Source organism: Miscanthus floridulus, chromosome 12 (genome assembly GCF_019320115.1).
Source record: "Miscanthus floridulus cultivar M001 chromosome 12, ASM1932011v1, whole genome shotgun sequence".
Taxonomy (NCBI): Eukaryota; Viridiplantae; Streptophyta; class Magnoliopsida; order Poales; family Poaceae; genus Miscanthus; species Miscanthus floridulus.
Window position 1 is genome coordinate 46,781,194 of NC_089591.1, and position 18,853 is coordinate 46,800,046.

Consider the following 18,853-nt stretch of genomic DNA (forward strand, 5'->3'; position numbering starts at 1 on the left):
CGCAAAGATAATCAATCAATCTAGTAGGATTAATTATTAGCCTCCAATGCCTCGTCCCAGAATACTGGTATTAGGGTGTAGTAGAGTGGGCTAGGATCGCCTTTGCCCAGCTACTGGATATAGGGCAGGCCCAGAAGTGGTGTCCAGAGTGCTCCGGACATGTCATGATACGCGTCATCACTTGCTCCGGAAAGAAGAAAAAAAAGAAAGAGAGGCCTATCGATGGATCCAGCCGAGATGCGTAGGCTGATGCCGAAACTTCCGTGGAACAAATGGATTCCACACCCCACACCGATCGCCGCCGAGACGGTTGGTTCTGAGTTTTGACAGCCAGCAATGTGTGGACCTGACCAGAGCTTTCGTAAATCCCCTGCTCGATCGGCTAGCAGGCCCCATCCAGCCATCCTCATCCTGCCTGTTGTGCTGGGTGGCCTAGGCTCCTCCACATCAAAGTTGAAAGTGGTAGTGGCGGCGACGCGCTGTCAGTGTCAGCTCGCTCGCTCGCAGCCGTGGAAAGAGGAGGCAGCCGGGATGCAGAGCGGAGAGGCTCCTACCTGTGTTGTGTGGTGTGTCCTCTGTCCTCTCTAGCTAGTCGGATTTGTCCTCGGAGAGGGATGGGATGGGCATGGCCCTCTCCTCTCGTCCTCTGGCCCTCTTCCTCCATGAATCATCATAGCACAGAAGGACAGCCGCAGTTGAGGTCATGGACTCGTACGTACTAGAGAGGAATTAGGGGGTGGTACGTGTGTAACCAGTTTCGTCTTTTGGTGATACAGTGGAATAAATGCGCCACTGACATTATCTAGTCTAGTTACTACATTCTCCTCGATTCAGATACAGAGGCCTTGTGTAGTTCCAAAAAAATTTCCTAAAAAATACTACGGTAGCCATCACATCGAATTTTGCAATACGTGCATGGAACATTAAATGTAGATGAAAAAAAACTAATTGCACAATTTGATTGAAAATTGCGAGACGAACATTTTGAGCCTAATTAGTCCATAATTGAACACTAATTGCCAAATAAAAACGAAAGTGCTACAGTAGCCCAATTTCCAAAATTTGACCAACTAAACGAGGCCAGAAAACGATGTACGATTGGAATTTTGTTGCGAATATACAATTACTATTACATACGCATGTTCACATGGGAGGAAAAAACGCAGTTCCTGTGGAATTCCCCTGAAGATTGCATCATTCTCGTTGAGACCACGGCACGCACCGTACGGACGGGACCTACCGTTGTATTTTCACGTTGATGTCAACTCACGCTCTCGTTGAGACCACGGCACGCCACCGGCGACTGGCGAGACGTGCACGGCTGCCATGTGGGGACGGCGTGACGCTGGTCCCATCTGTCAGCAGCAGCGCGCGGACCGGCGATTACCTGCTCCCGCCGCCACACGAGGAGAAGGTGACGTGTCCGGGTTGGATAGCCACTAAAGATGGCAACGGGCCCCGATACCCGACGGGTATTTGATCCATTAGAGGGCGGGGATGGGATCATATCTTTACCCGCGGGCATCTAAATGAGAAATAATCCATACTCGATGGGTATAGCGGGTACGGGAACGTTCCCTGTTTACCCGTCCCCGTTACCCGTTGGGAAACCCGACTATTTGAGCTGTCATGCGAGTATTAGGCCCAAAGAAACTCAACATAGGTATTTTGGTCCAAATCTGAATAGTCATATATATAGTTTGTGTGTTCTAGGAACCCTTGTTCAATTTTTTCTCACCATCTCCGCCAGCAGCACAAGCACGCCTGTCTCACGAGCGCTCGTGCCCCTCGCTTCCTTAGTTCGCTCTCTGCCACCTTTGCTCGTCCTCCTCGCAACCTCGCTCCTTCTCCTCGGCATCTCCGAGACTCTGACACTTATACCCGAGTGAAGAAGAAACGTCTCCGATTGCAAAGCTGCGACCCCAAGTGTCCTTGTTTATCGGGTATGCAGTACCCGTCGGATATCTGTTACCCGACCGATACCCGACGGGTATGGAGATGGGCAAGAATCTATACCCGAGACAGTTAATGGGGATGGGGACGGGATGAATTCTCCGTAGCGGGAAAGAGAACGTTCCAGCGATACCCGACGGGTATATCCCCGTTGCCATCCTTAATAGCCACACATGGACACGGGGTCGGGCAGTGGCGACTCGCGAGGCAAACAGGGCCCCCTCACGCCAAGATTCATCGGTCACCGGGACACGGGCTGCGGTTGCAGTTCCTCCTTCCATTCCTGCTGGCTGGTTGCTCACCGGGACGCCGTCTTTGGTTAGGACGATTAACATGTGGATTACTTACTATATGATAATAAAGAAAAAAGGTCACATGTTGCTTGGACAGACGAAAAAGGGCAGCAACTTTAAGCGAGTCCTAAGGCTGTTAGGAGAGCATGTAGGATACATCGTCAAATTAAGCACACAAGTCTTCCGGCAACAGAAAAAAAAATAGGGGTATACCAGCTAGCTGGACCGAGAAGAATTAGCATGCATTGTACCGTAGTACCAGAAATATAGTTAGGCAATCTACACATCTAGCAGGAGTACAGGCGTGTCATTTTCCCGTGGACTAAAATTGGAGCTCTTCTCCCTACCTATCCCCGCCCTATATCTCCATGCACTCTGTGTTTTCGTCGTGCGCATGTGCGCATCGCCATCGCCATAAAAGCCTTTATACGATTTCTTCAGACGTAAATGTTCCTTCAACGATCAAGTATTTGTCTTACCATCCTAGCTAGAGGCAACACCAAGAGATTATATTTTACTCCCTCAATTCTCTTTTACAAGGCACAATTTAACATGATACTATCTCTCAAATTACATTTTAACTAGCTGTTGCTGTCTTTTTCGTATTGGATTTTTTTTTCACGACACTTGGAAATCAAGAGGATGGGATGGACTATTGCTCAAACGCATCGGACTAAAAAGGAGGGAGACTCTCAACAACCAGAGCCATAAGCAGAGAACATCTTTCTGCCAGGATTGGGAAAGACCCGTGCCGACGACTTCCGTCACAATGCTAATCTTAAAACAACAATATCCATTTCGTAGGCGAGGAAGCAAGCCAAACCTCTGATCGACCCGGACACGTAAATAATTCTTGGCGTCGAGAGAAAGACAAGATTTAGTATACTTATAAATTTATGATAATGAAATCGTATATTTAATTATAAATCTAACCCTATCATATTAATATTATATAATAAAAAATGCTAACTAAATTATTGATCAAAGACTTCTTTCTTTCTTTCCTTCAAATTATTGATCAAAGATTAAAGTTTAAATTTGATATAGATGTACGCTTTATAAAAAAGAATGATGGAATTACTCATGATGCAAGTGTACATATGGTATAATGATATTATGTGGAGAGGAGGTGACCAGTGTAGGGAGGCCAAGAGGTCAGGGCCTAGTAGAACTACAAGAAATTCGCAAAATTAAACTATTGTCTACTCCTCCATCCCCAAAAAACTTGTAATTGTCATTTTAAATAGCCAAACAATATTAAATTTAACTAAATCTATACAAGTACCATTTAGTATATTTTATAGATATCATACATTAATCATGAAATATATTTTATAATCAATTTATTTGGATATTATATTTCTATAAATCTAGTTAAACCTAATAATTGACTGAGTTCAAATCTAAAATGACACTGTTTGTAGGGAGAGGAAGGAGTACTTGTCTACTGGTACCTCAACTTTTTGTTTGCTTGGCACAGTTTTTTAAAGTGATATACTGTATTAAAATAGCATTGACCACATTTCTTAAAAAGTCGCTGTTCTTTCAAACCTTGTTCAGTCGAAGTCAGAGGCGCCAAAGTATATACATACTCCCTCCGTCCAGTAAATTTTGCAATTTAAGAATTCAAATTTATCCAACAAATTTTGCAATCGTAGAATTCATAGGGTCTATCATGCTAGGCTATCACATCAAGGGGACCCACATTAGACCCTGTGCTGTTGGTGATCTGCTCTTCCTCACAGTCCACGGATGTCCCTAGAACGCTAAAGAAAATAAAAAACTGAACTTTGGGTCAGTATGTCAGAGCAAATACAAGGGTATTTTGGTCATTTGTCATGTGCATTGCTACCTCCTTCCAGTCCTACGATTGCAAAATTTACTGGACAGAGGAAGTACGGTTAATTAGAAAGGAAACAAAACGAATTCCTTGTGCAGCATTATGTTAACCTCTGTCTGGAACGGGAATCAACCGAAACAAACAACTCGGACAGCCTCTGTTCGCTTTACTGAAAAGCCACGAGGGCCACTGACTTGGGACTTGAAAGGCACGGGAGGGGCAGTTTGGTCAAACCCTCAGGCCGCGATGAAAGAAAGTCCCCGGCCCACTGGGCCCAACTGCCGAACCGTCTGGAAACGACTAACGCCGTGACTCCGCTCAAATTACCAAAACGCCCTCGTCCATCTCCGACTCGGCTCGCCCGTCCGATCGCCTTTCAAGATTCCCGAACCGCTTCCCACACGAGCTCGCCCCCTATATCAATGGAGAGTGGTGCCGATGCACGATCATCCATTAACGGAACAAACTACTCGCGAGGCAACGGGTCGGAGAGGGAGAGGAGGAAGAGTAAAGTAGCGCGCCGCAGCGGGGTCCCAGCGGAGGAAAGACAAGGGCGGCGAGGGAAGGGAAGCCGCGGTTGCTTGCTTGCGGGAACCCGCTTATTGGTCTCTCTCCGCCGGCGAGTTGGGTTGATCAGCGGGCGGGTTTGATTGATGATGGGGGCGCGGGAGCCGGTGGCCATGGAGATACCAGCGGAGGAAGGACCGGTGGCGGCGAGGGCGCCGCCGCGGCGGATTAGGACGAGGCTGGTGGAGGGGGCGCGCGGCGCCGGGGCGCCGGCGAGCGTGGAGGAGATCGAGGCCAGGCTCAGGGAGGCCGAGCTCCGGAGGCAGGTACGTGTCCCTTTCGTGCTTCTTTTTCCTTCTTTCTTTCCCCCGCGTGTTAGTTTGGTTCGTGTTGCTTCTCGCTAAAATAGTTGGGGTTGGGTTGCGTGGCTGCGGCGTGAACTGTGAAGGCGAAGTAATTCATCTCAGTCACGATAGTACTTGATCCTTTTTACTGGTGCGGTGAGCCGAGGCCAGGGTAGTTGTTGCGCCTGTTTCTGAAGCTGCTTTTTTTCCCTTTCGATTGTTTCAGCGATTTCAGAGGCGATTAATTCCGAATTGGAGTTTCGTATTGCAAAAAAGAACCTGTTTTGCTCTTGTCTCGGTGCGATTTGTTGGCAAGGATGTAGGCACGAGGGATTGAGAGGTGGAGAATGTGTGGGAGGTTTTTGTGTGACCTTTGTAGCTTCTTTTCGGTGGTTGGGATTCGTCGGGGAAGTTGAAGTAACATTCTTTGGCGAATTCTTTTCGCGGTAGGTAGTCGTGAGCTCAAGTCGGATTCACGTGTGCCTCAATTTTTCCTTTGTGCTCGGCCTTGCGCCTCGATTCTTCCTCACCCCTCGGGATTTAGCGTGCTCCAGCTTAATGCGTCTCTTTTGTCCCCATGTAAACGTCTCGGTTCTATCGGTTTCTTGCATCGTCTTTTGACTCTTTTTTTATAGTGTTATATATTGGCTTTTGGCTGTATCCGCAGTTCTTAGGAAACGTAATCAACGGCTGTTAAGCTTATCTTTTAGTTGCCTGCATCGAGATATGCCAAGTTGCATGTTCATATAAAAAAGTATTCTTCTATTTTAACAAATCAGAAGTAAATCCAGATACTAGCAACAAGTAATTGTTATTCAGTGGTAATAAAAACATGGTAATTTGGTACGTGCAGTTTGGTTACCACCGACAACTTGGATTGGCTTAGAAGTAACTTGCTAAACATGTACCTCTGCAAAATTTGGTGACCAGAAACATGGTTGGAACTTTTGTTGGTTGATTGATGTGAATTGTGATTTGGTAGGTTCTGTTCAGTTAAATTTACTCTAAACTGTTTAACAACTGGGTGGTTGGGGGAATTCTGGCTTGCCACAATTCTGATGGGCTTGTCGTAGTCTGATGGTTCTCGAGAGTTCTCAGTGTTTCCTGTTTGTTCGATTCATTTTGGGAGTGAAGTATCATAGGAAACAACTATGTGGAGTTGAATCGGACTGATTGCTGTATAGCATAACTTATATTGATAAGTTCGAATGTTATTTTTCAGCAATTCCATGAATGGTTGGCCTGCAAAGCAAGGAAGAAGCCACGGAGCCCATCGTGGTCCTCTCAAGAGGAAGACCATGGGCAGCGCCTTGAAGCGAAACTTCTGGCTGCTGAGCAGAAAAGGTTAAGCCTCTTGGCGAAGGCACAGAACCGACTCGCCAAGTTGGATGAACTCAGACAAGCTGCTAAGAATGACGTGGAAATGCGGTTCGAGAAGGAAAGGGAAGAACTTGAGACCAGAGTTGAGTCTCGTGTCCGACAGGCAGAGGAGAACCGCATGCGCCTTCTGCATGCAGATATGCAGAAGCGGGCTGCACTGAAGGAGAGGACAGCGAGGTCCCTGGTGCAGAAGGCAACATCAGAGAGCAAATACATGGAGCAGGTGCGGTCTGCAATTTCGCAAAAGCGAGCTGCTGCTGAGAAGAAACGACTGAGGTTGCTGGAAGCTGAAAAGACAAAGGCTCAAGCTAGGCTTCTGCGCATCCAAAAAGCTGCCATGACTGTATGCAGCCGGAGAGAATCAGAGAGGAGAAAACTGAAAGAACAGCTGGACAACAAACTTCAAAGGGTATGTATTCTCAACTTTCATAGATGTGTTGAGTTCATGTTGAACCTTTTTTATCCTTGTGTTCTGTTTCTAAAATTCAGAGATTATCTTACTGAAACAGGCGAAGAGGCAGAGGGCTGAGTATTTGAAGCAAAGAGGAAGTCCTCGTGGTTCAACCCACGCTGATTACATAAAACATGCAGATGCCCTCTCAAGAAAGCTAGCAAGGTATTGATATGGCTCTCAACAAGTGCATATTTTGTTTTTTTTTTCCTTGTCTGATGAGTGGAATTAATCATATATCTTTTATCATTTTGTTGTACTTCAGATACTGGAGAATATTTGTGAAGTCCAGGAGGACAACATTTGCTTTGGTTCAAGCTTATGGTGCCTTGGGGATTAATGAGAAGTCTGTGAAAAGTATGCCTTTTGAAAAATTAGCCATGTCAATGGAATCTCCTATAGTTCTTCAGACCACTAAGGCATTACTTGATCGATTGGAGAAACGCCTTGTCATTTCTCATTCAGTAACATCTTCATCAGTGGAAAATGTTGATCATCTACTGAAACGCCTTGGTTCTCCCCCAAGGAGGAAGGTTCCCCTTAGCAGAGAAGGAAAAACTCGGGCAGTGGTAAAAAGAACAGCTAAAAGTTCTGAAGCAAGCATCAGATTGCCCAGGTACTCACTGAGGGTCGTACTATGCGCTTACATGATACTGGCTCATCCCAGTGCTGTTTTAAGTGGGCAAGGCGAGCAGGAGAAACAGCTTATTGAGTCGGCAGCAAACTTTATCAAGCAGTTCGAGCTATTGATTAAGACAATACTTGATGGACCAGGGCAGTCATCTGATGTTACTGGCCAGAGGAAGTTCAGGATTCAGTTGGCTAATTTTGACAAGGCGTGGTGCACGTATCTTTACCGCTTTGTGGTGTGGAAGGTAAAAGATGCAAGATTATTGGAGGAAGATCTTGTCAGGGCTGCATGCAAGCTTGAGCTTTCAATGATGCAAACATGCAAGCTAACTGCAGATGGGCACTCGCCAAACAATCTTACTCATGACATGAAGGCAGTTCAGAAACAGGTTACTGATGATCAAAAGCTTTTACGTGAGAAGGTTCAGCACCTGAGTGGTGATGCTGGCCTTGAGAGGATGAACTCTGCTCTTTTGGATACGAGATCAAAGTTCTTTGAAGCAAAGGAGAATGGGAGTCCATTAGCAGCACCTGTTGCAAATGTATCTACCCCTTTGAGCATTAATTCGTCTGGGAAGGTCCCACTTCCTGAGGTTAATGAAAGTTCCAGGACAAATGCTGTTGGAACAAGCTCTGTTGTCCGTTCTCTGTTTGGTGCTTCTTCATCATCAGTCAGTTCATCACCAGCAAAGCAGCCGACAGAGAATGAACAAATGGTCAATGAGATGCTTCATGAGGATGCCAGTGCTTTCGCTGGCAGGTCTGATAGTGCTAGTACTGCTGAGGAGTTCCAGAAGAAAGTGAGAGAAACCATGGAGAAAGCTTTTTGGGATATGGTCACCAACTCCATGAGAGGAGAAAGACCTGATTATAGTCAACTGATCAACTTAGTAAAGGAAGTGAGGGATTCGTTGCATGACCTGGCTCCAAAAGAATGGAAGGAGAAAATTCTTGAGAACATTGACCTTGAAATTCTGTCTCAGGTACTTGGGTCAGGTTCCCAGGATGCACAATACTTGGGGCAGATTTTGCAGTATTCTCTGGATATGGTTCGCAAGCTCTCTGCTGCTGCAAAGGAGGATGAAATGAAGAAAAATCATGATAAATTATTGAGTGAATTGTCTACAAATTCTGAAGTTAATGACAATGGCATCAACTCATTTGCCATTGCTGTTATCAAGGGCCTGCGTTTCATCCTGGAAGAAATAAAGGTATGTTTCTTGTTATAAATATTAACATATTGATTATTCCTAGACTTTCTTATCGGAATGAATATTATGGGGATTCTAACACAATCCTTTGCAAAACAGGAACTGCAAGCAGAAGTGAGTAAAGCACGTATCCAGATGATGCAACAGATCATAAAAGAATCGGCTGGGGTGGAGTACCTGCAAAAGGCTTTCGCTGATCACTATGGACCTCCTGAGAATGCATCAGCTTCTCTTCCCCTAACTCTGCAATGGATTTTGACATCAAAGAACATTGCGGAAGTAGAATGGAGTGAACATTCAGACTGTCTTTCAATAATGCCATCAGCAGGACAGGCTTCTGCCCTTGTTCCGGTACTCCGAGCTGGCCATGTAGCTCCAGTAGGGCAGCCATCTTCTTCTGTAGCAGACACCTCTGGTCAACCAGAGTGCAAGGGTGAGAAGCTTGACAAGCTGATAAGGATTGGCCTGTTGCAACTTATCAGTAGTAGTGGAGGGCTTGCAATTGCAGTCAACTCCTGAAAGTTTTCAGATTAATCTGCTGAGGCTGAGGGCCGTGCAGAGTCAATTCCAACAGGTGATCGTGATCGCCACAAGGTAAATTGTTTGATCCTTTGGCCTCGTCTGTTAGAAAGATTGAACTGTTTGATGCGTCCAAATTGATCCATCCAAATTGTATTATTTGTGCAGCATGCTCGTCCTGCGCCAAGTTCTGATGAGCGAGAACTCGAAGGCCACTCCTCTGGAACTGGAAAACGCTATCTCAGAACTCTTCAAGGCTCTCACAAACATACTGGACAGCTCACCTGATGCCGGCACGGAAGAGATTGTGCAGGCGATGGCTCAATGCATCAGCCTCAGTTGGCTCACCATCAGAGGAGAAGATTCAGTCCAGGATGCAGATGATCACCCAGGTGTTCCTCAAGAGTCTCCAGCCTGGTGACGTGGTCTTCAAGAAGGTCTCCCGTGCGGTCTACTGCGCCTTCCGTGGCATCGTCTTAGGTGGCAGCAGTCCCAAGGGCCAGAAGCTGGCGGACGCGGCTTTGCGCCGCATCGGTGCCGCCAAGGTTGTTGACAGGGTGTTGAAGGCTGCTGAGGTGCTGATCAAGGTGGCAATGGTATCGGAGAAGGTCCACGGCCCGTGGTACAAAGCTCTGGTGTGAATGTGAATGGTTTGGCTTTTGTGAATATAATTACAGACGGTCAAAGTGTAAATTCAATGTTCCACTGGGTGGGGTGGGAGATATGGCGTTGTACAGCAATTTATAGTTGTTGATTGGTCCGTAGGCAGTTCAGGATGTGAAGAATTCTGGTGAGCTGGGCGAATATGGATGCCCTTTCACCAGAATTTAGTCAGGCTCGAAGGGTGGATGCTAAAACGCATCTGGAAATGTAAATTGTGGCACCTTGTTTGATTTTAGAACTGAAATAATGTAAATAATTGCTTGTAAGTTGTTGTGCTGCACATATCGCTTGTTTCAGTCGACGACTTAAATTTGGTTGAAGTATAACTTTACCATTCTCTTATACAACTATCGTCAAATATGAGAAAGAAAAATGCACCGTAGCATAGACACTCGAACTTGGTACCTGCAAGGTAAGGGCAGCCCTGAACTTGCGTGGCTGTCATGCACAGGTGCACTCATGCTCAAGACTCCAGGGGTCAACTGTGCTGTGCATAATACCATCGGTAATATCACGCAGAGGAGTGCACACGAACAATACAGCAGGATGTGAATGAGATGGAACTTGCCCAACTATCAATTCATCAAATGCTGATTGGAGAATGGGGACTACACATACGGCCCTACCAATAGTATGTTTAGCTCTCAGCTAACATCTCCGATGAGAGAAAGGAAAAAAAATGTAACTTGGCATGCAGCTTGAATTTGAGCTGCAGAAATGTTTCCAAAAACTAGAGAACCTTCGGCTAATCTTCCAGAAGCTCTGAATGACGAGATCTCATTTCTTTAAGTTGTACCACAAAACAGTAGGTCACTAAGGAAAGACCGATGCTAGCAACGACTGGCTCATTTTTGTTTCCATTTGTTGACATACTCGAGGAATGACATATCCTCTTTTTGTTGGGCATGTAGACGACTGGAACGCCGCACTTCCTTGTCTTGATGAAGCAACATTTTCTGTTGGGCGTCCTTCAATCTACTTTCCAGAGCATTACTGTATCAGCAAAAGGGGGGAAACCAGAAGTTAATTTGCAGGATTAAGAGCAAAACTTTCACCACAGACCAGCTGTTGTGTATAACAGCTTAAAACCTAAGTGTACCCAAGTAGCAAAAAGTTGGCCAGCAGTTTCAGGGAAACGTGGAGTTCAAACAAAGGTTTGGATCATGCTCAATTTGTAACTAAAGAAAATAAACACGCTCAGAAGACTCACGGTAAATAGAAAACATGCACAGCACACTTGTTCAACCGAAGAGAGAACCAATGCTTATTAAGAGCTATATCAAATATTTTTCAGGATCCAGAATGCATCAGAAAAATTCATATCTTCCTTGTAGCTAAACTACTTTTAAAACTATGCATAGCAAACCACAATGCCATGAATTCATCTGTGTCCAGAAAAAAAAAGGGTCTTGGAAAGGCCAATACTATACTAATAAATAATAAAATATTATGCAAAAAGACTTGTGCTAGTCAATATCAGCCCTGACCATCCATTGATCCATGGTGTTCTTGAAACGATTAATACAGCATACACACAAAAAGAACTTAACGCACCTTATCTTATCATAGAGCTTGTCAAGCTGACGCTTGAGTGCTCTCTCCCTTATGCCTTTGATGTTGAATGATCCAAGGAGTGCATCAAGCTGTTAGTAAAAATTGACAAAATTGTTACAACCAGAAAGCCAGACAGGGATCTCCATGGTAGTAAAGCAATCACCTCTTCCTTAGTGCTGTAGTAACCCCACTCTCTGGAATCTGCACTTTCAACAAAAAGTCTTCCTTCGCACATAAAGAACCAATACCTGTTATAAAATCTGTCTTTTCCAAGACGACTGGGTAGTACAGATTGCTGCTCCATTTCTGTTTCAGGGTGCCTTCTCTATAAAAATATAAAGCAAAAACACAGACAAACAAGACCTTTGTCATGAATAGTTTTAGCAGATAAATGCATGTACAGATGTGAGAATCAACAAGAGCACATGAAAGCTTATAAAAAGGCTATGCATTCTCAGTTCTCACCAGAAACATTTTGCTGGAAGATAAAATGTTCAAGTCCTCTCGTTCTTCCCCCCTACGCTGACCTTTAGGAGGCCTGTCACCATCTAGTGTATTATCAGTGTGATTTCTTCTGTTTTCTGCTACCCCTTCCACGTTAAGTTTCTCTTCCCTATTCTTTCTAGCATCTGCTTTTCTTGCAGCTACAAGTGCTCCTTGCTGGTCAATCTGTTCATCTATTTTCTCTCGCACAGAAGAAGTTGTAATGGCTTCCTCTACCAATTCCCTTAGAATTTTAAGCTTCAGACGAGTCTCAAGAAGACCATAACTACCCCTTCGTATAGTTGACACCTTACCATTCCCTTAGGTTTTAAGCTTCAGACGAGTCTCAAGAAGACCATAACTACCCCTTCGTATAGTTGACACCTTACCAGAGAACTCTTCTTTGCTTATCATCTCCAGGAAATTGCATAGATACTCAGACCATTTGACAAACGTTACCTAAGGAAACATTCAAGCAACTTTAGAGAGAAAAAGAAAGACAAGAGTGCTTGACACCACCTACATTATGAGAAGAAATTACCTTTAGTATCTTTTTCTTGTTCTGGAGAATTGTAAAATATTCACTCTGATCTTTAATGAGCAAGCGGAGAAGTGCAGAATGTATTTCTACCACAAGAACAATGCTACTTTCTTTGGTGCAAATTGCATTCTCCAGATCTGACAGGGAAAATGGTGACAAGCATAGAACCCTCCCGAATGACAAACAGAAGTCCCAGACCATAAGGAGATCACCCACAGAATCTACAGGTACTCTGAAATCTTTAGATAGTGGAGGTCTATTTGACAAAATGGGGTCATCTGCTGCAGGCTTTACTAAAAGATCATCAATTGGATATTTAACCGGCAGTTCTACTAGCTGATCTGTAATCAAATGAAAAGTGCAAAGTAAGAAACCTCCCAGAAAACAGTAGTACGAAAACCATTTAAAATTGTATAAACTGAAATAAATGGCATGGATACATGCTAAATCACCTTTCTTCAACTTTTTGCTGGCATCTTCTTCATTTACAAATCTTTTCCTCCCTTTGTTCAAGCCTTCACCATTCTGTGAGCCATTCTTGATTTAGAGACATGATAATATGGAAGCGAACAAAGGAATTTTAAAAATATGTTTACCATAATATCTACTGGGACCTCAGTGGGTATCCCATATTTCTTTGCAAGATCTGCATGTAGTGTCCATGGAGAAGTTTCTGATGTCGAATCCCTAATAAAAATTTTCAGTGCATTACGACTAGCAGGTGCCTTCTTGCGAATCAGATCATCAGCTTTGACCACTGAAGTGTTGATTACTTCATTGCCTTTACCAATCCAACCCACTTCGTATGACTTGGTCCCACCAGAGCTTATAACCTTCAAGATCTTGCAAGCAGCCTCAGACCCATCCTTTTTAGCATGCAATTCTAGTCCTTCAAAAAGATCCAATAGCAGACTACTGTATACTTTGTTGACAAGATCAGTCAAGCTAAGAGTGCCTGAAGTTGTAGCAGAAAAATCCAGTCCATTAAAAGAACATTTAAGAAATGCAATATAATACAAGTAACAAAAGTTTTTTCCTCTTCACACAGTAGATCAATGATTTGTGACAGTACAATGGAAAACACCTTTCAGTTCAGAGTTACTAAGTGGGCAATATTGACTAAGTATGTTGCTCTATATGTAGGGATTTGCTTGACACATTACAATTCATTTAGAAATTTATTACAATGATCTGGGATTATACCCCCCAAGGAAACATCTTGAAAGGCAATATGTCACGAAATTTAGCAAGCAAAATTAACAGTGAACGGTCCAAAGGAAAATAACACCAGGTATAAGTAAGACTTGTCAGTTCACTAAATGAAAAATGTCCAATATAAAGAATTCCATGGAATCTAAACTTGTCATAGTATTCAAACCATGGATAATATATATTTCAAATAATATTAGCTCCATATAGCTTTAATTAGCAGAAAACACATAAATGCTCGGTCAACTTGGATAAAGACCAACAGTGTGCAGTGTTAAGAAATAAAAATAATATGGCAAGCATTGCAGTCTAGAATCACAATAACATCACTAAATGAGAAAAGGGTCAGAAAGAAGATTGGCCCAACTGTGCTGAATCATCTGGAGAACAGGAGCCATCCGCTCTTTTGGCAACTGTTGAGCCTTCGCTGCAGCTTGTTGCTCACAGACCAAAGCTTCCTTGTAGGTAAGTTTAGACTTTCCAGACACCTTACATGTCCAGATATTTTGACGGTAAAGATCCAACCTATTCAAGTATTCCCTATTCAATAGTCAAGGACACAAACATATTTCTGAAATATAATCAAAGGCAAGTGTGAGAGCTATAAGAATTCCAATTTGATTAAAAGCTTTTATTCATATCAGGTATAAATAAGTTAGATAGAAATAATGGTATGCAAAAGGATACTGATAATCTCGGAATATCTCCTTAGTGAGCTCAACTTGGAACACCTTCTCATTAGGATCCAAGTCCTTTGGTGGTTCCAGTAAGGAGAAAGGGGTTCTCTTTAGGAGGGGCATTGGATTCCTGTTATAGAACCTCTACAAAAGGCACAAGTTATTTGACACCTGCAAAAGCCAACAGTTTACAGTTGTTATACAACGTTCTTCATTGAGATCTCTATGCCCCTGGCCATCACAACCACACAGATAAAATCATGAATACCATAAAAAGGGGCATGGTTAGCTTGTAAATCCAGATAAATGTCGAAGTATTTGTGCAGCAATGTACACGTATATGTTATTTTGGCATATTTTATGGTGTCATTAAGTAATCAAATCTATTAATTAACACACAAGGTTCCACATTGTTTCTGTGTCAAAGTCTGTTATTTAAGAGAAATCGAAAAGAACAATTATCAGCAAACTTAATATCTGAAAGACTGATATAGAAGCAGAAAACCATCAAGCAAAGAAGTTGCTTTGATTACATCAATAATAACACCTTTCATCCAGAAGCATAAATGACAACAGCCATGTTTCACACAAGATGCAAGGCACAGGCAGTATTCATACTCTGGCTCCACTCGCCGACTCGAGATCTCTTTCAAGCCAAAGATCAAGAAACACACAAACGCACAACAATGTACTATGACAATTCAATGCGAATTCCAAAGAACCAGCAAACGCCCCCAATGACCCTTGTGATCACCGACCCCCACACTCAAATCGTCAATTGCCGGGCGGATAAGCGCCTCAAACCCCCACAAAACTCGATTCAGAAGAAAAAAAAAACCCTGCCCATTACACAGATCGCATCAGAAACCCCCCAGAAGCCGCCTTAGAACCCTAGCCCACCTTAACCCACGCCTGCCACCGATTAAACCCTGAACCATTCCCACTCAAAGTCTCAAGCAGACCCACAAGGGTATCAGCCATCAGGAGACTCAAAACTCACGGAAAAGGTCATTTTGCACGCTCTAACACGCAAGAAAGAACGTCGCACAGAAACGAGGGCAAGGTTCACGGGTCTCACCGACAAGTTTCGCTGGTACGGCACGGCCGGAGGACGGCGGTGGTGCGGGGGTCCGCAGCGTCGAGGAGGAGCTGCAGCGACGGGAGAGGTACGGCGGGGCGCGGGAGCGGACACGCGCGCGCCGCGGCGCGGGGGTGAAGGCGTAGCTCGGGAAAGCTCCGAGCGCTTGGCGCTCGAGCTTTGGACTTGGGCGAGGGAGGGAGATTGGAGAACAGGGGCGAGGCAGAGAAACGGGAGAAGGAACGACGGACGACATTTATAGCGGTTGAACGGACCGTTGCTCGCTTAATCTCTGGTGAGCGTTTTTGCAGGAAGGTACCTCGGCTTTGCGGTTATTTAGTCACATAATCACGTTGGGGCTGGATGGAGTTTGAGAAATGTGTTACCCCTTCTTTAGAAAGTCTAGAACACATAATGCAGTGTAGCATATCGAAGACTTCTACATATATATATATATATATATATATATATATATATATATATATATATATATATATATATATATATATATATATATCCTGATCAGTAGTTTTTAAGTTTGCACAGGTTGATTGATATATAGTTATCTTCTACATGTTTGTTAATTCTTTGCTAAGATGATTATATAAGTATTAAAAAATTTTAATAGAGAATGCTTGTCTAATAATATAATATGAAAAAGTCACAAAACCGAATAATCCATATTCTCTTAACGATTGAGCCTACGTTAAAATGTAGAATGCGCCCCTTATATACATGAATTGAACCTATTCCATAGATGTTTTCGCAAATGATGTCTTAGATTTGATAAATTAGTATATTTTGGTGACACTATCTTTTGTGAGTATATCTTTTGCGTGAAATTATTGCTCTCTTTATTATTGCTGATTACCGTTGAATGATTATTATTTATGTCAAAAGAAAAGACTAAAGTATGATGGTTTTATTTGAGCGACTAGTCAAAAGAAGAGCCAGTTTCTTCAAGATGTAGCGTGTAAGGGACCGTGACGCCTAAGAGAGAGGGTGAATTAGGCAACTTAAAACTCTAACTCTAAACTATAGCCTCTTTTTTTTTATCCTTAGCAAAAACATATGTAAAAGATAAATTATTTAGATTTGCAACTACGGTTTTACTGGTATGTGGCTATCTCTACCACAAAAAGAAGTTATGCAACCTAGGTTCTAAACCTATCAACTAGTCTATCACTAAGTTAGGAAAGTAACGCACGAACCAAGATTGCAATATAAATGCGGAAGCTAAAGAGTAAGGTAGAGATATGTAAACTCTCGTCGATGACTTCGGTATTTTTACCGAGGTATCGAGAAGCACGCAAGCTTCCCCCTAGTCCTCGTTGGAGCCCCTCGCAAGGGCCAAACTCCCGATCGGGTAACTCCGTGGATAGCCCCAGACCTTCCCCAGTCGTAAGTGGGTCTCCGTATGCCTTCCGACAAGCCTCTTCCGGACCGCTCCTCGTCGTCTTCACTATCAAGCTTTCGGCCGAACCGTCGCAGGCCTTGTTCCCTTCGGTACACTGTGGCGGCCACACCACTAACACGGTTGGTGTGATCTCGTAAGACTACAAGCCCCTCCGATGTAAACAATGGTGCGTGCAAGCACCGAGTGGTAAGAGATATGCAAACCTCACTAAAGACTAGGCCTAAACCTAGAGCAAGCGCATAAGCGGTGGTCTAATCAACCTAAGCACTTCGTAAAGCACCTATGCTAATCACCTATGAATCACTAAACACTATACAAGTGGAGATCACTAAAATGGTGTATCAACACCCTTAGTATATTTCCTCAACTCTCCACATCTCAAATGGCCGGTTGGGGGAGTCTATTTATAAGCCCCATAGAGAAAGTAGCCGTTGGAGGCAAAACCTAGCTTTCTACTACTGATCGGACGCTGCTGTCGTCCTGACCGGACGTGTCCGGTTGTCTCGACCGTTGAGCACGTGCGTAGAGATCGAACGCACTACTGAGTCCAGTCATCATTGACTGGACGCGTCCGATCGCATTTGTGCCACTCTAGAACCTCTCTGGACATGATCAGACACTGCACTTTGTGCGTCGGTCATCCAGTGCCGCTGCGTCCAGTCCTCACTAAGTTGTTGCCGTGACGATGAACAGTAAAGTCCGTGCGTTCGGTCACTGCTTCGCTCAGCGTCCGATCGTTGCTGCTGACGCCTGTTGTTACCGAGCAACTGATCGGACGCGTCCGGTCCTCCTAGCGTCATGTCCGATCACTTCTGCTGAGCTCGTTTCTTCGCAATCTTGCGTTTGGCTTGGTTTTTATCTTCATGCTTGGACTTTTCTTGATATCTTGGATCTTTCTCTTGTGCTTCTAGGGTCTTACTTATGGTATTGATCGTGGGATCATCATGTCTGAAAGGTCCTAATATGGCTAGAGGGGGGTGAATAGCCTATTTAAAAATCTACAAATCAACCAGAGCAATTTGATTAGTATGACAAAAAGCAAAAAGCAAACTTGTTCTAGCTCTACAATGGTTCCAAGCCACCTATCCAACAATTCTAGTTGCAATGATTTATAGGCATACAACTTGCAATGTTACTACTCACTAAGAGCTCTCAATCTTGCTACTCTAAAGAGCTCCACTAGATGAACTTAAAATAACAAAGCAAGCTCTCAATTCTAATTACACTAAAGAGCTTGCCACAACTAGTTTGCAAGAATATAAATGAGTGAGTAGGGTGATTATACCGCCGTGTAGAAGAGTGAATCAATCACAAGGTGAATATTAAATCAATCACTGGGAGAATACCAAATGACAAGAGACAACCGATTTTCTCCTGAGGTTCACGTGCTTGCCAACACGCTATGTCCCCGTTGTGTCGACCAACACTTGGTGGTTCGACGGCTAAGAGGTGTTGCACAAACCTCGTCCACATGATTGGACACCGCAAGAACCTACCCACAAGTGAGGTAACTCAATGACACGAGCAATCCACTAGAGTTACCTTTCGGTGCTCCGCTGGAGAAAGTACAAATCCCCTCATAATCACCAGAGATAGCCACGAACAATCACCAACTCGTGCCAATCCTCCACCGCTGCACCAAGCCATCTAGGTGGTGGCAACCACCAAGAGCAACAAGCGAAATCCACAACAAAACATGAATACCAAGTGCCTCTAGATGCAATCACTCAAGCAATGCACTTGGATCCTCTCCTAATCTCACAAAGATGATAAATCAATGATGAAGATGTGTGGGAGGGCTTTGGCTAAGCTCATAAGGTTGCTATGTTAATGCAAATGGCCAAGAGGGTGAGCTTGAATCGGTTATGGGGCTTAAATAGAAGCCCCCATGAAATAGAGCCGTTGAGCTCCTCACTGCACTGAACACGGGCCGACCGGACGCTCCGGTCAGATTGACCGAACACTAGACCTTAGCGTCTGGTTGTGCGATGTGCGCCATGTGTCATCGGCTTCAAACGCCGATCACCCAATTTCAACGGTCAAGTGATGACCGGACGCATCAGTTAAAAAGTGACCAGACGTTGGACCTCAGTGTCCGGTCGT

General features: G+C 44.1%; 1 protein-coding gene and 1 pseudogene across 1 annotated transcript; one reads left to right on the forward strand and one right to left on the reverse strand.

The window, feature by feature from the left end:
• Window positions 1–4,521: 4,521 nt before the first annotated feature.
• LOC136495340 (uncharacterized) lies at window positions 4,522–10,057 on the forward strand (annotated as a pseudogene).
• A 309-nt stretch (window positions 10,058–10,366) lies between these two features.
• Window positions 10,367–15,537, reverse strand: LOC136498264 (uncharacterized). The gene is made up of 11 exons (XM_066494210.1): window positions 15,334–15,537; window positions 14,266–14,426; window positions 13,946–14,118; window positions 12,966–13,324; window positions 12,822–12,894; window positions 12,370–12,710; window positions 12,213–12,287; window positions 11,811–12,137; window positions 11,509–11,670; window positions 11,346–11,434; window positions 10,367–10,784 (listed from the first exon to the last, which is right to left on the reverse strand). Exons 2-11 carry the CDS (start codon window positions 14,376–14,378, stop codon window positions 10,637–10,639), a joined length of 1,860 nt encoding a protein of 619 aa, XP_066350307.1. The 5' UTR covers window positions 14,379–14,426; window positions 15,334–15,537; the 3' UTR covers window positions 10,367–10,636.
• Between the last annotated feature and the right edge of the window lie 3,316 nt (window positions 15,538–18,853).

Excerpts from the sequence above, each read along its gene's own strand:
- LOC136498264 (XM_066494210.1), bottom strand. The coding sequence starts at position 14,378 with ATGCCCCTCCTAAAGAGAACCCCTTTCTCCTTACTGGAACCACCAAAG. Across the intron at positions 12,895-12,965 it reads AGGTCCCAGTAGATATTATG|AATGGTGAAGGCTTGAACAA; the intron begins GTAAACATATTT and ends AATGGCTCACAG. Across the intron at positions 10,785-11,345 it reads AAGCTCTATGATAAGATAAG|TAATGCTCTGGAAAGTAGAT; the intron begins GTGCGTTAAGTT and ends TTGCTGATACAG.